Source organism: Saimiri boliviensis, chromosome 2, assembly GCF_048565385.1.
Source record: "Saimiri boliviensis isolate mSaiBol1 chromosome 2, mSaiBol1.pri, whole genome shotgun sequence".
Lineage (NCBI taxonomy): Eukaryota > Metazoa > Chordata > Mammalia > Primates > Cebidae > Saimiri > Saimiri boliviensis.
In genome coordinates this window covers 87,259,348-87,280,540 of record NC_133450.1, presented here as the reverse complement: position 1 = coordinate 87,280,540, position 21,193 = coordinate 87,259,348, and the positions used below count along the sequence as shown (strand labels likewise).

General features: G+C 40.4%; 1 protein-coding gene across 1 annotated transcript; it reads left to right on the top strand.

Annotated features, from left to right (window-relative positions):
* The first annotated feature begins 962 nt into the window (after positions 1 to 962).
* Positions 963 to 19,998, top strand: GTF2A2 (general transcription factor IIA subunit 2). Its single transcript, XM_003928992.3, has 5 exons — positions 963 to 1,655; positions 7,775 to 7,895; positions 8,996 to 9,100; positions 17,322 to 17,448; positions 19,712 to 19,998. The coding sequence occupies exons 2-5, from the start codon at positions 7,824 to 7,826 to the stop codon at positions 19,735 to 19,737; spliced, it is 330 nt and encodes a 109-aa protein (XP_003929041.1). The 5' UTR covers positions 963 to 1,655; positions 7,775 to 7,823; the 3' UTR covers positions 19,738 to 19,998.
* The last annotated feature ends 1,195 nt before the right edge of the window (positions 19,999 to 21,193 follow it).

Sequence of the window (21,193 nt, the reverse complement as noted above, 5' to 3'; positions counted from 1 at the left end):
CTTGGAAAATAACATCCATCAGCTACTACACTGCAGTTTTTGTATGTGGACTTCGTAAAGTTTATTGCCCCTTTAACAGTTGCTTGTTTATTTTCGTAAACCTGGCTAGTAAATATTGATGGTGTTCAGGGCCACAGACTTGCACAGCCCTTGGGGCACTATTCACACAGAACACAACTTCGAGTTTGTTAAGACACTAACGCACTTTGATATCTGTTTCAAGAATACTTTTGTTACCACAAGTTCATTGTTGTCATTTAGACAAAACTATTGTACTGTAATATTTTCCTACTGTTAGGAAGATGTTGCCTAGTCTAGTACTGTCATTTTGCATTGTGAGAAATTCAGTTCTGATGTCTGTGTGTGCAAGATATTGACGTGGTCCCTGTAAGAAATACTAGAGTTCGTCATGATTTACTAAGGAGATGTAATATTTTCTTTTCCTTTGACCTGTTAGGAATATAACTGTGTCTTTCATTTGTTGCACACCATATTTTTTGCAACATTAATGAATTTAAATAAATTAATTGGAACGTTTGTCTTTGCCTCATTTTATCACATTTTTCTGTCTTTCATTATGCTACGAAATTTTTGCTCTGAATTGTCCTGTAAGTCTCTGAAATAGTTTCAGGCCTTTCCACTTGTTACCCTTTCTAGTCTGAGTGCTTCTATTGTTTGAAGAGCAGAGAGTTCAGCCTGCTTTCATTATTTTAATATCAAAACAATAATGAAACTGTGTTTCTTAGTTGACAATTTCTGTAGTTAATGGGGAAATCCAAGGATGAAAGTTTATGGCTTAAAATGAAACCATGGCATAAATAAGAACTTATTCATAGACCTGCTTGGAGGTTCCAGCTGATGGCACTTTGTGTTGTTGGTTTTGGGGTTTTTTGTTTTGTTTTGAGTTGTGGGTTTTTTTTTTTTTTTTTTTCACTTACTCTTTAATCAGTATTCAGTTATTTTGTAGGATAAGCTGCTCTACACATTACTGCTGCGTTTAAAAGTCAGTATGCCATGCACCCTGACACCTAAAACAATTTGTGATTTTGCAGACTCGAAATGTAGACTGCAGTATTTCTCTTGCAAATTTTAAATATAATTTCTCCCAAATTGAAAATTTTCATGAACCAGTCACAAACTGAAAGCTTTGCTTGCTTAAATGAATCGCAGCCCTGTTTCGAGTGGTAGAGACCCTGCTATAATCTTTTCAGAATTCGTCTGTGACGTCTTTTCAACAGTCTTACCCTGAACACACTTCCGGCGTGAAATATGAATACCCTACATTTCTTAAATTGTGCATCTAACAGTGGAGAAGATTCGTCTCTAAAATGATGATTCCCTTAGGAAGGATTTCGTGTTACTCGAGCAGTGCGCCTGCCCACCACCTTAGGGCTTGAGGCTCCAGCCCGACGGCCCTCCTTTCACCTCCTTGTCCTTCCCTCGCAAGGCTTGATTGGCGGGCGAGAGCAAGGCTGGGCGGGGCCTCCCGGCCCACCGGCGGGATGTCACTTCCAGGTTCAGCGAACACTTCCGGGTCGGCGGCTTAGCTCTGCGGCTTCTGCGGTGGCTGAAGAGGTGGTCGGAGAAGTAGGAACCTCCTGTTGGGCTCGTGGCGGCTTCTGTCCGCTCCGCGGCGGGAAGCGCCTTCTGCACAGGTAATGGGTGGGCTGGGCAGGGATAGGGAGGCGGGCAGGCCCGCGCTCCCTGCCGTCCCCGGAGCCGGGATGCGTTGGTCGGGTCGTCTCTGAGGGCCCTTGGCTCCTGGGTTCGGCCCGTTGTCGGCTGTCGCCGGCGAGGCCCTGCGGCCGGCACCGGAGAAGGGTGGCGAGGCGGCGGGGACGCTGGCGTCCTGTGGCGGGAGGCTCTTCGTGCACTGGGGGCCCGCAGAACCCCCCGGGGGAGGTCTTCAGCCCACCGCCGCGTTTTCAGCCAGGTGAACGTCTTAAAGCATTCGCCGGCGCCTTGTGGGTTTTGCGGAATTTCGGAGAGCATTTTTAAATGTCTGAGGACTATGCTTTGTTGCTTGTTGATTGAAGTCTGCCTTCCAACTTCCTTCGTGCGAACTCCGACAAAAGGAACGAATTTAAAGTGGGTGGTTTAATTTAAAAAAAAAAAAAAAAAAGGCAAGGACGAGTTACTTCCGAATTTGTAGAATTAAAATTTTCTGAATTGCAAAACGAGAAGGGAACAATAAATTTCTGTGGCTGATACCACATCTAAAAGAGTAGAACATTTTTAAGGAAAGCCGTTACAAAGGCTTTTAACAAAGAATTTTTAAATAATGTAAGAACATTTAAATCAGTAATTTTAACGTTTAAAAAACGCATAGCTATTTTCTAGATAAACTCTTAAATTTGTCAAATGGGACATGATGCTGTATGATGCTGTATTCCTACTTTGTAAACTTTTTGTCTTCCTATTGGGAGTCCTTGCCCTTTTTAACCCCCCTCCCCTCCCACACACACGTCGTACTTGTAGTTGCCTTCATTTATTGAACAGGTGATTGATTTGGCCCCCATTGTGTGTCAGGTACTGTTCTAGACGCCCAGTTTACTTAAGTGAACAAAATAGCTTTTGCCTTCATGGAGCTTACATTCGATTAGACTCAGTCTAATAAAATGTAACTAACTGCAGAAAATTAAACGTAAAATAAATATATAATGGTGTTAGAAGGTGATAGTGCCATCAAAAAATTGAGAAAGATAAAGGAGTACGGGAAAGTTCCAGAGTGGAAGTGTGAACAATGGTGGTGGTCGGTGGAAGCCTCATTTAGTAGGTGTTATTTGAGCAAAGACTTGAGGGAGTCAAGAGAGTTCGCTAAATGTCAGGAAGAGCATTCAGGCAGATAGGAAAGCAGTTATAAAGGCTTTTAGGCCTGTCGTATTTAAGGAATAGCAAGGAAGCCCGTATATCTGGAGAGGGATGAGCAAGTTTGTGGGGTGGAGGGACAAGAAAATAAAGTCAGATCATGAGTAGCTGGATTATTGTAAAGACCAATAGGTGCCACGGGAGGTTTTGAATAGAGGAGAGGTGTGGTCTTTTTTCTTTCTTTCTTTTTTGGGAGGTGTGTTCTTACCGAAGTTTTAGAAGATCACCTTGGCTGTGAGTTGTGATTAGAGTGTAGGGGTGAGTGAAGAAGCAGGGAAATCATTTAGGAGGTTTTTGCGGTAATCCAGGTGACAATGATTGTGGCCCAGGCCAGGGTGATAACAATAGAGATGGTGAGAAATGGTTAGTTTCTGAATGTATTTTGAAGGTAGGCCTTACAAGATTTGCTAGGAACTGGATATGGAGGGTGAGATCGAGGGAGTGGACAATGACTTCAAAGGTTTTGCCCAAGCTCATATAAGTATGGAGTTATTTAAGCCAAGATGCAAAAGATAACAGTAGAGATGTTGAGTAGGCAGCTAGATCCAGGAGTGAGAAGTTCTATGCTAGTGTGTGAATTTGGGGATCATCAGCAGTGGTGTTTAAACCATGACAGTAAACGTTATTAGCAAGGAATGGGTGTAGACAGAAAGCAGCAGAGGACCAAGGACTGTGTCCTGTGACATTAAGAGTTTAGGGAAAACAGAATCAACCAGCAAACAATATTAAGAATGATGAACTGGTGAGTTAAGAGAACAATCCAAAAAGGATAGTGTTCTACAAGCCGAGCTAAGATCCTTTACAAAAGAGGAGGCAGTCATCAGGTGTGTTATATATTCTGGTTGAGGATAGAGGATTAGCTTTAGCAATGCCGTTGATGACCCTCAGCAACCTGTTTCTTTAGAGTGCTGAAGGCAAACATGAGCTTAAAATGGGAAAAAAGGAATTGGGCGACCATGAATACAGACAAAACTACGGAATTTTGCTGCAAAGGGGAACTGAGAGATTGGGTGTAGCTGGCAGGGTGAAGTGGGTTGAGGGTTTTTTTGTTTTGTTTTACTTTCTAGGGTAGGAGGAGTAGCCACCTATTTGTTTGCTAATGGAAATGATCTGCAGAGAGGGAAAATCTGATGGTGAGCGGTAGAAGTGACAACTGAATTGTCAGAACAATATCCTTGAGTGAACTTGAAGGCAGTGCTTAATACGAAGGTAGAAGGATTGGATTTTTGTAAAAATATGTATAGAGTTCATCTGCAGTGGCGGGGAGGCAGAGTATATGGGTACAGGTTGGGCATCCCAAATCCAAAATGTTCCAAAGTACAAAACTCTGAGCACCAACATGACACTCAAAGGAAATGCTCATTGGAGCATTTCAGAGCTTGGATTTGGGGTACTCAACCCATAAGTATATATGATGCAGATATTCCAAAATCCGAAACACTTCAGGTCTCAAGCATTTCAGATAAGGGATGCCCAACCTGTATAGCTATTGGCAGGGCACACAATAGGGCACAAAATAACAATTGTGTGCCCTACCGATAGCTATACAGGTTGGGCATCCCTTATCTGAAATGCTTGAGATAAGTAAGGGATGCCCATTCATCCCTTGATGTGGCTGTGAGAGTCTGGAAGTCACTGCCTCAGTTTCCTCAATAAAGGGGGAAACTTTGTATTGTACTTAGATATATTTCTAATATATTAGCACTTTGAAATACCTGTGAGTAATTCTTTCAACAAATTGAATACATACTACCTACCTTGTTCTAGATGATAAATAACTGAACAAAAGTCCCTATCTTCAGTGGGTTATCTGTTTTAGTAGATGGGGACAGAATAAGCATATATATGTCAGCTTCAGTTATTGGTATGAATGAAAATAAAGCAGTGTGAGGAAGAAGGGAGGTAATTCTTTCTTTTTTTTTTTTTTTTTTTTTTTTTTTTTGAGACAGAGTTTCGCTCTTGTTACCCAGGCTGGAGTGCAATGGCGCCATCTCGGCTCACCGCAACCTCCGCCTCCTGGGTTCAGGCAATTCTCCTGCCTCAGCCTCCTGAGTAGCTGGGATTACAGGCATGAGCCACCATGCCCAGCTAATTTTTTGTATTTTTAGTAGAGACGAGGTTTCACCATGTTGACCAGGATGATCTCGATCTCTTGAGCTCGTGATCCACCCTCCTCGGCCTCCCAAAGGGTAATTCTTCTTAAAGATTGATTACAGAAGGCCTTTCTGATGAGGTATCATTTCAGTCAGAGCTGAATCAAATGAGGGACTGAACTATGCAGATATCTGGGAAGAATACTGACAGCAAAAACAAGAGCTAGCACAGGCTGGGTGCAGTTGCTCACACCTGTAATCCTAGCACTTTGGGAGGCTGAGGTAGACAGATCACAAGGTCAGGAGTTTGAGACCAGCCTGGCCAATATGATGAAACCCACCTCTCTACTAAAAATAGAAAGAAAAAAAAAAAATAGCTGGGCATGGTGGCGCATGCCTGTAATTCCAGCTATTAGGGAGGTTGAGGCAGGAGAATTGCTTGAACCCGGGAGGCGGAGGTTGCAGTGAGCTGAGATTACACCACTACACTCCAGCCTGAGCAATAGACTCTGTTTAAAAAAAAAAAAAAAAAAAAAAAACTAGCCCAAAGACCCTCAAGCAGGATCATGCCTGCCATGTCAGAGATCAGCTGGGGACCAGAATGACCAGAGCAGAGTAAGAGGGTGAATGGACCAAGATAGGGCAGAAGGTATTGGGGGGCCCAAATCACATGGGCCTTGCAAACCAAGGTCTTTGTGGTTTTCACTGAGATGGGATGCTGCCATTAGTGGTTTTGAATAGACTGGTGATGCGATTTGCCTTGTGTTTTAAAGTCTTAGTGTGGCTGCTATGAGGGTGGGGTTGGGATAGGCAAGAGTAGAAATAAGGAGACCACTTCATGAGTTGCCACATTAACTTTAGTGACAGATGATGGTGACTTAGGGTGATAGCACTGAAGATGGTAGAAGCTTTCAGATTCTGGTTATATTTAGGAGGAAGAGCTGAAAGTTGGCTGATGGGTTACATGCCAGGTAAGAAAAAAAGTAGTTACTCTTCATTAAGGTTTTTGATTTGTTACAGGAGGACTAGATTTACTGTTTACCGAGGTGGTTAAGACTGAGAACAGGCCGGGCGCGGTGGCTCAAGCCTGTAATCCCAGCACTTTGGGAGGCCGAGGCGGGTGGATCAAGAGGTCGAGAGTTCGAGACCATCCTGGTCGACATGGTGAAACCCTGTCTCTACTAAAAATACAAAAAATTAGCTGGGCATGGTGGCTCATGCCTATAATCCCAGCTACTCAGGAGGCTGAGGCAGGAGAATTGCCTGAACCCAGGAGGCGGAGGTTGTGGTGAGCCGAGATTGCGCCATTGCGCTCCAGCCTGGGTAACAAGCGAAACTCCGTCTCAAAAAAAAAAAAAAAAAAAAAAAGACTGAGAACAGAGCAGATTTGCAAGAGTGGTGTCAGGAACATGGTTTTTGACAAATCGAATTGGAGCTACCTACTTGATATTTTTATCCAGTGTCAAGCAGGTAGTTTTATATATGGGTACAAAGGGAGAAGTGAGGCCTGGAGCTATGAATTTGGGAGTCATCACTGTGGCAGATAGTAGATGGTATTCAAAGCCATAAGCCTGGATGAGGTAACTAAGGGAGTAAACGCATGTGGAGAAGAGAGGACCCAGGAAGCCTTAGAGCGCTTCAGCATTTAGAAGTCACCAGCAAAAGGAAACAAGAAATATAGTCGTATCCAGTGACATGAGAGAACTGAGAATGCTGTCTCAAAGCTGAAGAAATGTTTCAAGAAGGCCGAAAGGATCTGTTGTATCCAATGCTAGCAAGGAATGTAATGTGAGGACTGATGGCTGGCCATTCCTTTTGCTGAGTTTTACCTGATGATTTTTCCTCAAATATATTTTCCCCCATCCATCTCCAGACTGAAAGTGCCATGAGGTCAAGATCTTAACACCTGACATGTAGTAGAAGCTCAGTAAATATTGACTCTGTACTGCTGACACCCTTTTTGAGCCCCCATCCCTCATCTGTTTTTAAATCTCGCACTCAAGCCCAGGTGTCTGACCTTTCCTGCCTAAAATGCTTCAGTGGCTCCCCACTGCTTGCACCTATCCTGCCAAACAAGTCCATCTGTCCCACCTCTTTCAGCTTCATCTTACGCCACTCCGTCCCTGTTCATACTTATGCCCTGATAATGTAGAACAGTTTATTTTTCCCCACAAACATTTCATCCTTGTTCTATTCTGTCAGCCTGGAATGACTTCCCTCCCCTGCTTTCCTAAAGTCTAGCTTTAAAAACCTGGAAGCTTTTCTTGAGCTAACTCAGTCTACGGGCAGCCTCCATAGTATGCTTTGTATCTTTATCACAGTTCTTAAACTGAATTGAATCTTTTTTGTATGCTTGTTACCCTCTCTGGAGTATAAATTTTTAGGATTAAGGCCTGTCTTCAGTCATTTTGTTCCCCCTGGTACCTGTCATAGTGCCATCCTCTTGGTAGGCACTCTGTAAATACTGAATTTTGAGTGAACAGGGAAATAAGGGGGCAGACATGCAAATATGAGCTGAAGATTGCACCAGTGACTTCACGGCAGGTAGAAAGGACGGTACATGGAAAATTCTAGACTATGTCAGAAGACAGACATTTAAAAGAAATGGTAAAGACATTTTAATATGTCACAGGGAAAAGACTGGAAAATCATTTGTAGCTATTCCTTGTAATTCTAAAATGATTATGTAGTAATTTGCAATCACAAAGTGTTCTAGTTTTATATGAGAACATAGGAGGTAGACGATATTGATATACATAATTTATGATGTTATATTATGATTTTTTTTTAACAATTTTATATTAAATTTTTAGGACCTCAATGCAAGCTTGAATAAGAAAAACAAATTCTTCCTCATAAGCCATGGCATATCAGTTATACAGAAATACCACTTTGGGAAACAGTCTTCAGGAGAGCCTAGATGAGCTCATACAGGTGGGAGACTGAATTGAAAATCAAACATTTTCATCAAGATGGGTTTATAATAATTCTTGTCTTATCACTTATCTCAGGCAAGGAGATATGAGGTAAAATATCTTAGACTATTTGACATAGCAAGTCGATAACACTGACTGATGAATAACCTCAAATTCTTGTTTATTACACTGTCCTGACAACAGGACACAAAATATGATTGAATTATATCATTAAATATAACTAAATATGGGTATGTGCAGTGGTTCAGGCCTGTAATCCCAGCACTTTAGGAAGCCAAGGTGGAAGGATTGCTTGAGGCCAGAAGTTTGAGACCACCCATCTCCACCAAAAAATACAAAAGTTAGCTCGGTGTGGTGGCGCATGCCTAAAGTTACCGTTACTGAGGAGGCTGAGGTGGGAGAATGGCTTGAGCCCAGGAGTTTGAGGCTTCAGTGAGCTCTGATGGTACCACTGCACTCCAGCCTTGGTGACAGAGCAGGACCCTGCCTCTAAATAAATAAGTAAAGTTAAATCTTCAAAAAATTTTGTTCAACATAAAAATTGAGATTGTTGGTTTCCTACTTCTCAAATTTAGGGAAGAAAGTCATATTTTTTTGTAGCTTGAAGATAATTTTGTCCAATTTAATGAAGTCTTTAGAGATTTAGAAGTCTCAATTTATATTTCAATTTTAAGAGAATTAACCCTTTTATATCATTCTCCCAAATTAGAACATATTAAGTAATTCCAGTTGTGGGTATATTTTATGAGCTTCAATAAAATTTAATAGGGTTTTTGTTTGTTAAGATAGGCCCTTTGTGTTTAAAAGAAACACCTCTTTGTCTTCTCTTTCCAGCCACTGTGAAGGAAAGAGACAAAGTTTTGTTCTGGCTTTGTAACATCACTGCATGCTTTTAAGATTGTTTGCGTCAAGATAGTGCAAAAGATAACTTCCAGCTTTGCTGCTTCATCATCAGTTATGGCAAAGGAGATAAAGGAATTCCAGTTTAGAGGCTTGGGTTAACCTCAGTTAAATTTTAGATGATAATTAGTGTATTTTTATTTACTTTGTCTTTAATGTTCTTCCCTAAGGGGATTTATGACCTTTACCTTTTCTCAGTCTCAACAGATCACCCCCCAACTTGCCCTTCAAGTTCTACTTCAGTTTGATAAGGCTATAAATGCAGCATTGGCTCAGAGGGTCAGGAACAGAGTCAATTTCAGGGTAAGGATATTTTCCTGAATCTAGAAGCCTGTACCAATGGTTGTTAAAACAGTGTGTTTTTTTTTTAGTTATAAGAGGAAGAGGTGGCTTAATCAATTTTTGGAACTTGTTGTATAGTAACTGTACTTTTCAATCAGCTGTATACTAAGTCGATCAACTTAATGTGAGATACAGAGATGTTTTTAGATTTTTATTTCATTGTTTCACAAATCAGCCTTGATATGTTTGGGTAACTTCCCTGAAGAGTTACTGAGATTCCAAATACCTGAAATATTCCCTGCAGGATTAAAGGTAAGTGGTAGAGTAATCCTTACAGTTCTATTACGGTTTTCAAACTCTGGCCTTTCCCTGTTCAGAGAAGGAGAGTTATTTCTAGAAACTTCATGTTGTCTCCTTCATACTCTTAGGTAATTTGGCTGATAAAAACCTGATCTAGTGGTAGATAGCAGTCTATTCTGGTAGCTTGGTCTTACTTCAGTTACTTATACTTTGAACAGTCAGTCATCCAAAGCTGAATAAAGTTCTCTCTCTCAATTTCCTGATAACTTTAGATTAAGGGACCATTGAAAGCATCATAGTGCAAAAGAAATAATTTTACCATATTATGGTATTGATGGTGTCATATAGTATGTGGTGATGTGTAGTTATCTTGTCTATCTAATTTCATGCTTATATTGTACTTTAAGGCATAACCGATAGAAATATGGTTAAACGTAGGTTAAATATGATTAAAACACAAAATTTGAACATTAGGTAACATCTGCCTATTTTATTTAGTATTTAAAATATTCATTAAACAATTTGAGTGTCTGTTACATACGAGGCATGTTCTAGATACACAGAGATGAACAAGATAGACAAAGCCTCATTTGAGTTAAATTTTAGTGAGGGATAAAATCTGCATGTATTTTATAATAAAACAAGTCTCTTTTTTTTTAACCCCGCTGCTCCCTACTCAAGTCTCTTATTTATCAGTTTCATGTGCCAAAAAGTTTTGTGGAGTAAAATATACCTGTAAGACTATAAAATTTGACCAGTGGGCCGGGCGCGGTGGCTCAAGCCTGTAATCCCAGCACTTTGGGAGGCCGAGGCGGGTGGATCACGAGGTCAAGGGATCGAGACCATCCTGGTCAACATGGTGAAACCCCGTCTCTACTAAAAAAACAAAAAATCAGCTGGGCATGGTGGCGGGTGCCTGTAATCCCAGCTACTCAGGAGGCTGAGGCAGGAGAATTGCCCGAACCCAGGAGGCGGAGGTTGCAGTGAGCCGAGATCGCGCCATTGCACTCCAGCCTGGGCAACAAGAGCGAAACTCCGTCTCAAAAAAAAAAAAAAATTGACCAGTGGATTCTTGAATTACACAAACAGTAATGCTTGTGGCAAAATTAATTTGTGTTTATTTACCCATATGCAGAAGTCTGCCCAGATGATCCATGTTAATACATAAATTTTGCTCTAGTAATAAATTTGGTGGGCTACTTATCAAAGACAACATACTTCACAAGGCCTAACTAGTCTTCTAGGTGCATTATTGTAGGTTTCTAGTTTAGATTTCTTTAGCTAGAGTTAAAGTAATTTGACATTTACGTTTATCTTGTCTAGTGTTTTGTAAGTTTGTCTATATTCCAAAAGCTATAAATAATTGCTCTCAGTCTTGATAAGGACTTTTCCATTCTTGCTTTTTAGTTTTCTGCTGCTGCTATTCTAGCTCAGGCTTTCGTCACCCTACTCACGGGTTACAGCCAACTTGATCAATTTTAAGTCCAGAATGTTTGCAAATAACATTCTGTTTAGCTTAGTGTAGCATATGGCCAAGACAAAAGATAATACTTTTGAAATAACTAATTTTCAAAGCCATATTGCTAGATCAAAGTTAAGTATATATTTTGTATTTATAATTTGCTGACCTAGGAGTGAGTAAGCATCCATTAAAAGAATAGAATAATCCCCTATGGCATGTCAAATTGTGTTTTGTTTTAGATCTTTTTATGGGTTCCATGTAAGTGAAATTACTTAGAGTATTATAGTAGAAAATCCTCTAGAGTATGAGAGCTGAGGTTTTAATTGTTTCTGTGTTTTAATTTATTAGTAAAAAATTCTAGGCCGGGCGCGGTGGCTCAAGCCTGTAATCCCAGCACTTTGGGAGGCCGAGGCGGGTGGATCACGAGGTCGAGAGATCGAGACCATCCTGGTCAACATGGTGAAACCCCGTCTCTACTAAAAATACAAAAAACTAGCTGGGCGTGGTGGCGCGTGCCTGTAATCCCAGCTACTTAGGAGGCTAAGGCAGGAGAATTGCCTGAGCCCCGGAGGCGGAGGTTGCGGTGAGCCGAGATCGCGCCATTGCACTCCAGCCTGGGTAACAAGAGTGAAACTCCGTCTCAAAAAAAAAAAAAAAGAAAAAAGAAAAAAAAAAATTCTAACTATATGTATCTTGAAATGAACTAATTTTTAGGGAGAAAATATCAGATTGAACTAGTCTGTACAAGTAGGCTTTTAAAGATCCATTGTATGTTTTTGGGAGAATATGTGGCCATAGATAAAAATAATGATTACTTAAACATTGGAGTATTATACTTCAAACAGTAAACAAGCATTAGAATATTTAATGCCATCTCCCCAAAAATAAGATTTAGTGATCAAGAAAAATAGCCCTTCTAAAAAAACTGAAAGTTTCCCTGTTTTTTGATGTTTCTATAACAAACATTTCTTATATAAATTTTAAGATGTTGTTCTTAGCTGGCACGGTGGCTCATGCCTGTGACCCCAGCAGCTGGGGAGGCCGAGTTAGGCAGATTGCTTGAGGTCAGGAGTTGGAGACCAGCCTGGCCCCTGGCCAAGACAGCGAGACCTCGTCTTTACTAAAATGAGCCAGGCATGGTAGTGCACGCCGGTAATCCCAACTACTTGGGAGGCTGAGGCAGGAGAATTGCTTGAACCCAGGAGGCAGAGGTTGCACTCAGTTGACATCATGCCAAAGTGTTGCCCAGTTGTGGATACATGTAAAACAAAAAATGTATTTATTAAAGGTGCATTGAAGATAAAATTAGGCCAAATGATTCAGTATTATATTTGACCAAAGCCAAACATCTTATAGAAGGAACTTTGTGAATTTAAAGAATAAATCCAAAATTTCACTTTAAAAAGTATAATTATCCAGGCACTGCAGCTCAAGCCTGTAATCCCAGCACATTGGGAGGCCAAGGCAGAGGATCACTTGAGGGCAGGAGTTAAAGACTAGCCTGGGCAATACAGTGAAACCCTGTCCAAATACATAAATAAAAGGGCTGGGCACCGTGGCTCACACAGGTAATCCCAACACTTTGGGAGGCCAAGGTAGGTGGATCACCTAAATTTGGAAGTTAGAGACAGCCTGACCAACACAGAGAAACTCCATCTCTAGTAATAAAAATATAAAATTAGCTGGGTATGGTGGCATATGCCTGTAATCCTAGCTACTCGGGAGGCTGAAGCAGGAGAATTGCTTGAACCCGGGAGGTTGTGGTGACCCAAGATCGTGTCGTTGCACTCCAGCTTGGGCAATGAGAGCGAAACTCTGTCTTAAAAAAATACAGCTGGGTGTGATGGTGTGTGCCCATAGTCCCAGGTACTTAGGAGTCTGAGGTCAGAGAGCAGCTTGAGCTCAGGAGGTTGTAGCTGGCTGCAGTGAGCCATGATCACGCCATTGCATTCTAGCCTTATGTGACACAACTAGATCCTCCCTCAAAAAAAAAAAAAAGTATGTATATACACATATAGATTATATATTTATAATTATATAATATATGCACCCAAACTGAAAGATGTATATATTACGTAATGTTTATCTGATATATAATTATAGGGTATATATGTAATATATACTTATATATACATGTCTTAGTTTTTATACTAGAGATACTAAATGGATTCTGATTTTCAAATGAAGAGAGTGAAAAAGCAAGGTATTTAAATGAAAATTACACAGAAAAGCTTATTTCAGCATGTTAGAGATTCTAGATGAAATTATTCTAAAAAGATTAGATTTATATTATTTATTCTCTTAGGTTTAACTTTTTAAAAGCATTGTTTGGCTCAGAAGTTATCTAGCTAATGTGCTCTTTGATTATATTAATTGTCAACTTAATTTTCATCTGAAATTTGAAGGCATGGAATTTTTTTTTTTTTTTTTTAAGAGAATGGGGTCTTGCTGTATTGCCCAGGCAGGTCTCAAACTCCTGGGCTCAAGGTATCCTCCTGCCTCTGCCTCCCTAAGAGCTGGGATTACAGGCGTGAGCCACAGCGCCCAGCCTAATAACTTTTAATTAACATCTTTCGGTCAAGTTTTGTAACATGTTTGCAGTAAAATAAATGAAATATATACATTTATACTGCAACTAATGGAATTTTAGCATGTGCTTATATGGAAGTAGATTTTTCACTTCGGTCTACATCTACAATGGTTTATTTATATTTGAAAGTGAATACTCACTTACTGGCTTATAAATTCCAATGACTTGCTTTGTTCAAATTATTTACATAAGATTATCCAATGAAAGTAATTTACTGCAAGCTAAGCTATGAGGATACAAAAGCAAAATAATGATTTAATGACTTTGGGGACTTGGGGAAAAGGGTGTGACGGTGGTAAGGGAGAAAAGAGTACATATTTTTAGATGGCACGCAGTATTTTTTATGCTGAAAATATAAAAAGTAGCTGGTTGTGGTGGCGCATGCTTGTAATCCCAGCTACTTGGGAGGCCGAGGCAGGAGAATTGCTTGAATTTAAATGGCAGAGGTTGCAGTGAGCCGAGATAGTGCCACTGCACTCCAGCCTGGGTAATGCTTCAAGACTCTGAAAACAAAAACAAAAAAAGAAATATACACACTCTTTTTTTGGGAGATGGTGTCTTGCTCTGTCATCCAGGCTGGAGTGCAATGGCGCCGTCTCCGCTCACTTCAATCTCCACCCTCTGGGTTCAAGTGTTTGTCCCACCTCAGCCTCCTGAGTAGCTGGGATTACAGGCACCCACCATCATGTCCACCTAATATTTGTATTTACATAGAGACGGGTTTCACGCTGTTGGGCAGGCTTGTCTTGAACTCCTCAGCTCAGGTGATCCTCCCAGAGTGCTGGGATTACAGGCGAGAGCCAGCACACCTGGCTAGTAATAAATATACTCTTAAGATTATGGATTACACACAAATTCAGGATGCTGGAAATGAACATTGAGGTTAGCATCTACCTGTTCAGCTTTTAGAGGCTCAGACTAGCAAATGAGCAGATCTAATTTTTAAATAAATCTTACAGGTTTAGTTTTGTGCCTTTTTCCCTTAACGTGATGTCATAGATGGTTTTCCTTGTATTGATCACTCCACTGAAATTGTTGCCAAGTTACTTTTGCTAAATCTCATGCATCATTTATAATACTATTGATTATTCTTTTTTTTTAACACCCATATTTCCCTTGAAAGTCATACTGTTTGAGCTTTTCTCCTATTCTCTGGCCTCTTGCCCTCAGATTCCTTTGTAGTTATCTTCTGTCTTTGCTTATCATTTAATTGTTGGTATTCCTCAGGGTTATAGAGTGCCTTTCTCTCTTTTGTTTCATCCAACCCTCTGGCTTTGGTTAAAGTGAGTATCACGTTCCCATGCTTTCTCCTACATTCTACCTACTTATTGGACATCACGACTTACATATATCTGAAATTCAACAAAGTCCAAATTTAACTTTACTCCCAAACCAGCTTTTTCTATGAATGCATTGTCATTCCATCCAGAAATTCGGGAGTTACCATGGATTTCTCTCTTCTCCAACCCCACCATATTTACAGTTGTCCAGTCCTACTGGACCTATCTTTTAGAGGTAGGCTACCTTTTAGAGTCTCTGCATTTCTGTAGATCCCTTTACTCTTACTGTACTAAAGCCACTTGTACCTCTTTCATTCACCCAGCTAGCAGACATCAGCTTCATAGCTGGTCTGTCTTCCTTTAGTCATAATCCTGTCTAATCCGTTCTCTACATCATCACCAAAATTGCAAATCTGATCATGTGGCTTTGGCTTAAAATCTTTGACTGACTCCCAGTACTGTTAGGATGGGGCAAAGGTTTTCCAAGGTTCTCCTTTATCTTAGGATCTCCTGACATGATCTGTTTTCTGGAATGGACTACCTCATTCCACATGTTTATCTTCTTTTCCATTATCCCTTCTTTCCCTTGACTCTTACTCTTCAGGACTCAACCTTCACTTTTTGAGAGAAGCTCTCTGCCTTGTGTCCTCCATACTCTTGAGTGCCTTTGCTGTGCTCTCATTGTACCCAGTAACTTACTCTTTGATAGCACTGTTATACTGCATATCTATTTGTTTTAATGATCTCCCTACTAAACCCAGCTCGCCATTGGCAAGGACTGCTGCTTACCACTGTATCCTCAGAGCCCAGCATAGTCTAGCACACAGTGATTACTCATTTATTATATTCATTCATTAATTCATAGCCATCAGTTTTTTTCCATCAGTTTCCTTAATTATTCTCACTTGATAGACTATTTACACTGAATACAGTTTTCGCTATTAAGTAATATCTCAGGGAGCGTTTCTGTGCTTGAAACTTAGTTTCTAAATTGAAGATTTTAGTCATTTAAGTGTTGCATACTAAATTTCCTCTGTGACTGTATGTGCATGTGTGTGTATATCTCAGGTTTTCTATATTCTGTTGGTGTCTTTGCACGACTTTCATCACATTCTTTTTAAAAATTTCCAGCCGTGCGTGGCGGCTTATACCTGTAATCCCACCACTTTGTGAGGCCGAGGTGAGTGACCTGAGGTCAGGAATTTAAGACTAGCCTGGCCAACACGGTGAAACCCTGTCTGTACTAAAAATAACAAAAATTAGCCTGACATGGTGGCAGGTACCTGTAATCCCATCTACTTGGGAGGCTGAGGCAGGAGATTCGCTTGAACCTGGTAGGCAGCGGTTGCAGTGAGCCAAGATCACGCCACTGCACTCCAGCGTAGGCGACAGAGTGAGACTCCGTCTCAAAAAATAAAAATAGGTTGGGTGTGGTGGCTTACACCTATAATCCCAGTAGTTTGGTAGGCCAAAATGGGCAAATCACCTGAGGTCAGGAGTTTGAGGTCAGCCTGGCTTGCATGGGGAAACCCTGTCTCTACTAAAAATCCAAAAAGTAGCCAGGCATGGTAGTCTGCACCTGTAGTCCCAGCTACATGGGAGGCTGAGACAGGAGAATCGCTTGAACCTGGGAAGCGGAGATTGCAGTGAGCTGAAATTGTGCCCTGTACTCCAACTAATTATAAGAATGTGGCCTGGCTGTGGTGGCTGACACATGTAATCCCAGCACTTTGGGAGGCCAAGGCAGAAGACTAGCCTGGTCAACATAGCAAGACCTTGTCTCTATTTTTAAAAATAAGAAAATAGGCTGGGTACAGTGACTCAAGCCTGTAATCTCAGTGCTTTGGGAGGCCAAGGTGGGTAGATCACCTGAGGTCAGGAGTTTGAAACCAGCTTAGCTAAGTGGTGAAACGCTCTCTCTACTAAAAATACAAAATTTAGCTAGGTGTGTTGGCATTTGCCTGTAATTCTAGCTACTCAGGAGGCTGAAGCAGGAGAATCACTTGAACTCAGGAGGCGGGGGTTGCAGTGAGCCAGGATTGCACCACTGCACTCCAGCCTGGGCAACAGAGTGAGACTCCTTCTCAAAAAAAAAAAAAAAAAAAAAAGAAAGAAAATTGCACAGGCCAATAAATGTTGTAGTCTTAGTGACTAATATAGTAATGCATCTGAACCAAGTCACAGGATTAACATTGTTTCCAGGAGATCCCGGCTTTTGTACAACTTTGGAGAATTAACATATACAATGAAATATGTAACTTAAATATTTCCATAATATTTTGAATGAACTTTCATAACTTAGCCACCTGAGGGCAGTAGCAATACAAACGCAAGTTTTTTTTTCTTCCTGTTTCAGGTAAGTAATTTGCAGATGCATTTGCAGTGCTGAAAATACTGTCTACCAACTAAAATGGTTTTGAACTATTCCTTTAGCAGATTTGTCCTATTTTTTTCTCTTCTCAGCAACTAGGATTAAAATCAAGGAAAATCTTAAGCATTAAACTTCCGAACAATTTTGTACTTGGTAGCTAAGATCTCTTAAATTGCTTTGGTGAAAAATGTGAGGGGAAAAAATAACTTCATGGTATGTCTAAATGTTTTGTTTTAAAGGGTGCGCTAAATACGTACAGATTCTGCGATAACGTGTGGACTTTTGTACTGAATGATGTTGAATTCAGAGAGGTGACAGAACTTATTAAAGTGGAAAAAGTGAAAATCGTTGCCTGTGATGGAAAAAGTAAGTGTTTGCCTAAGTTCTTGGAAATCAAAGCTACTGGAAACCTTGATTTTCTGAGTCTTCAGAATGTCTGCACCTATATGAAAAGCCTAAGGGGGAAAATGGCCAAATGATCAATGCTCAGTTAGATCCCAGGCTTCTAGCTTAGCTAAATTGTGAATTACAAATCTCAAACAAACAGTGCTCGTATTAACTGTAGGTGGATACATTTCAAATGACACATAGAGTACTTGACACAGACTGAATTTGGGTTGGGGGAAAAGACTAGTTTAGGAACTTTGGCGTCACGATGGAAGATAGCCATTCCTCTAATCTATTACATGTATGCAAGTGAGTTTTTCACAGCAGACCTAGGAACTTCAGGTCCTTAAATGTTTCAAAAGCTATATACCTGTGGTTTCTGTTTGATGGTTAGTTATTATTTCCTTTTTGTGATTTATATTTTAAATACAAACTTTATAGTCTTCAACCACTTCTGTTAAAAGCGATCATTCCAGAAATTAAATAGAAAAGACTGCTGTTCTTTAAGGGGGGGATTTTTGAAAAGCAAGAAAAAGAAATGTAGAAAGTAATACTCTCCATTTCTCTGTTTAAATTGGATTTGTTTCATATATTTTGGATTTCCAAATAGCTAATTACTGAAGAAATATAGAGAATACCAAAAAACACATTATCTGTAACATTACCTGATGATGGTATTATAACTACCATGTTAAATGCTGTATACTTTTTTTTTTCCAAAAATGTATATGTAGATATTTGTAAATATATCATTTTTTACTGAGTTCACTAGTCTTAAAATTACACCTTTGGCCCTTTTTAAAGAAACAGTCGTCTCTTCCAGATATAAGAAGTCTCTGAACCTAGCAACAGTACTGATTGTTCCCATAGATTAATTTCTAATACCTAGACCTCTGTTAATGCTTAGTGCTGCTCAGAACTTTGTTACCTTGGAAATGTTTTGTTGCATTTTCCAGTAGCCACTCTTGGTTATTGTATTTAAAATGTGGGTAAGGCAAGTGAGGAACTTAATGTTTTAATTAATTTTGTTAATTTGCATTAATGTGAATTTAGCCACATACAGCTAGTCAGTGGTTACCATATTGAACAGAACAGATGTAGATTAGTAGACTGTCAATTGCACTCATTTGAACCATAAAAAAGTAAGTAAAATACATATTTTGTTCAGAGGGTTTTTTTACTGATAGGAGGTCCTGTCTGGTAGTCCTTTAGAGGATGTGGCTGTTAACTAAACAAGATTGTTTTCCAAACCCCAGTAGAGGAGAAGTAGCAGATCAGCCATATTTATATAAATGTATATTTATTTCTTTCCACCCCTTACAGTACAGTGTAGTAATTGATGGACTCAAGCTTACATTGTATTCCATTTACTTTAATGCAATGTTTGTTTGTTAGAAGTTTGGGATAGTAGGCTGGGCATGGTGGCTCATGCATGTAATCCCAGCACTTTGGATCACTTGAGGCCAGGAGTCCCATGCCAACATGGTGCAACCCCATGTCTACTGAAAATAGAAAAATTAGCCATGCGTGATGGGGCACACCTGTAATCCCAGCTGTTCCAGAGGCTGAGGCAGGAGAATCGCTTGAACCTGGCAGTCGGAGGTTGCTGTGAGCTGAGATCATGCCACTGCACCCTGTACGACACAGTTTGGGACAGTAAAGGACCTGGAAAAGAAATACGTTACATACGGTGGTTGTTTTGTTTCTTTTTGAGACAGAGTTTCACTCTTGTTACCCAGGCTGGAGTGCAATGGCGCGATCTCGGCTCACCGCAACCTCCGCCTCCTGGGTTCAGGCAATTCTCCTGCCTCAGCCTCCTGAGTAGCTGGGATTACAGGCACGCGCCACCATGTCCAGCTAATTTTTTGTATTTTTAGTAGAGATGGGATTTCACCATGTTGACCAGGATGGTCTCGATCTCTTGACCTCGTGATCCACCTGCCTCGGCCTCCCAAAGTGCTGGGATTACAGGCTTGAGCCATCGCGCCCAGCCTGAAATACGTTACATGTGAACCCAAGGCAGTTCAACTCTAGTATAGCAAAGCATCTTTTTAATCTCTGAAAAGGTTACTGAAGTTGTGAATGTATTTCCACTGTCACCTTCCCTCTCCAGCCTTGCCCTCTGTTCTTCCCCATCCCTCAAGCCACCACCAGGCTGTGTTCTCATTTTTTATATTCTTAAAATACTTATATTTAAAACTAAATTGCTCCTTGAATTTACTTTCTTTTCTTTGTTCCCTAGATACTGGCTCCAATACTACAGAATGAAAAGGGAAAAATGCCTTCTTTTATGCGATCTTCTGTTATTCATTGCTTTTGAAGATAAGCATGGAAGAGACTTTTTATTTATTCTAGAATTGCAGAAATGACTACACTGTGCTATACCAGAGAATTCCACTAGGAAGAAGCTTATAACTCTGTAGCCTCTTTATCATACAGCATGAAAAAACAAAACTTTTTTTTTAATGACAAAAGTTTTTGCCTTCCTACGAACCTTCTTCAATAAACTCATTTTACAACTCTGAGTAATAGGTGTTGAAGCTATAAGATAGCAATAGGAGGATAGATAAATACTAGATAATGCATTTTCTCTGCTAGGAACAAGATACTGTTTCATAAGTCTTAATGTCAATAAAGTCATGTGTTGTCAGTTGTAACTTTACCTGATGAAAGCATCAGCAGGGGCAAAACCAGGGTGGAATCAGTTTCCTTGTTTTTTAAAGTAAAAGCAGACCTAAGGATTGGCATGAAAAACCCAAGTACAACTTAATTAGGAAAGGTTAGATAATCATAGCAAAAACAAAACCAAAAAACTTTCCTTAGACCAGGTGACATGAGGAAGCGGGGTTAGGGTTGCTAGCATGCCACTGAACTTTTTCGCTAGGTGCTGGTCTCTCACACCTGTAAGTAATCCCAGTACTTTGGGAGGCCAAGGCTGGAGAAGTACTTGGAACCCCAAAGTTCGAGACTACCCTGGACAACACAGACGACTGTCTTTACCAAGAAAACTGTTTCATCTCATTCTATCCTGTATTCCCATATTCCCTTCCTAACCTCCACTACTACCCATTACATAGTCTGCTCTAGTTAAGCTTGAGGGGAAAAAAAAACAGACCTGTGATTTCTTAATGTTTGGTTAGGCTACGTCCTCCAATTTTCATGTCTGTACTGCCAGTTTAAAACATCCTCCAAAACTTAAACCCAGTTGTATCTCAATATTTCTTTCTGACCTCTTGCAATGGAGTCATTTAAATACATGAAAAGCCTGGGCATGAGAACTCACGCCTGTAATCCCAGCACATTAGAGGCCGAAGGAGGTGGATCGCTTGAGCTCAAGAGTTTGAGACCAGCCTGGCCAACATGAGGAGACCTCGAGCTACTAAAATTACAGCAACAGCAATAACAAAAGGCCACATAAGATGGTGCGTACCTGTGGTCGCAGCTACTTGGGAAGCCGAGGTGGAAGCATTAACACTTGAGCCAGGGAGGCGAAGGTTGGAGTGAGCCAAGATCATGCCACTGCACTGCAGCCTGGGTGACACAGTAATACCCTGTCTCAAAAATAATCAATACATGAAAAAACAAAAGGACAGAATATAAACCTTTTTGAGAGCAGTAATACATGTTTCTCCCAGAGGAGATCATGATAATCATTCAGATAAATTTATTTGGTTTCACAGCTAACGTTTGAATCGTTTTCTCCAAGGAAAACATTCACAAACTA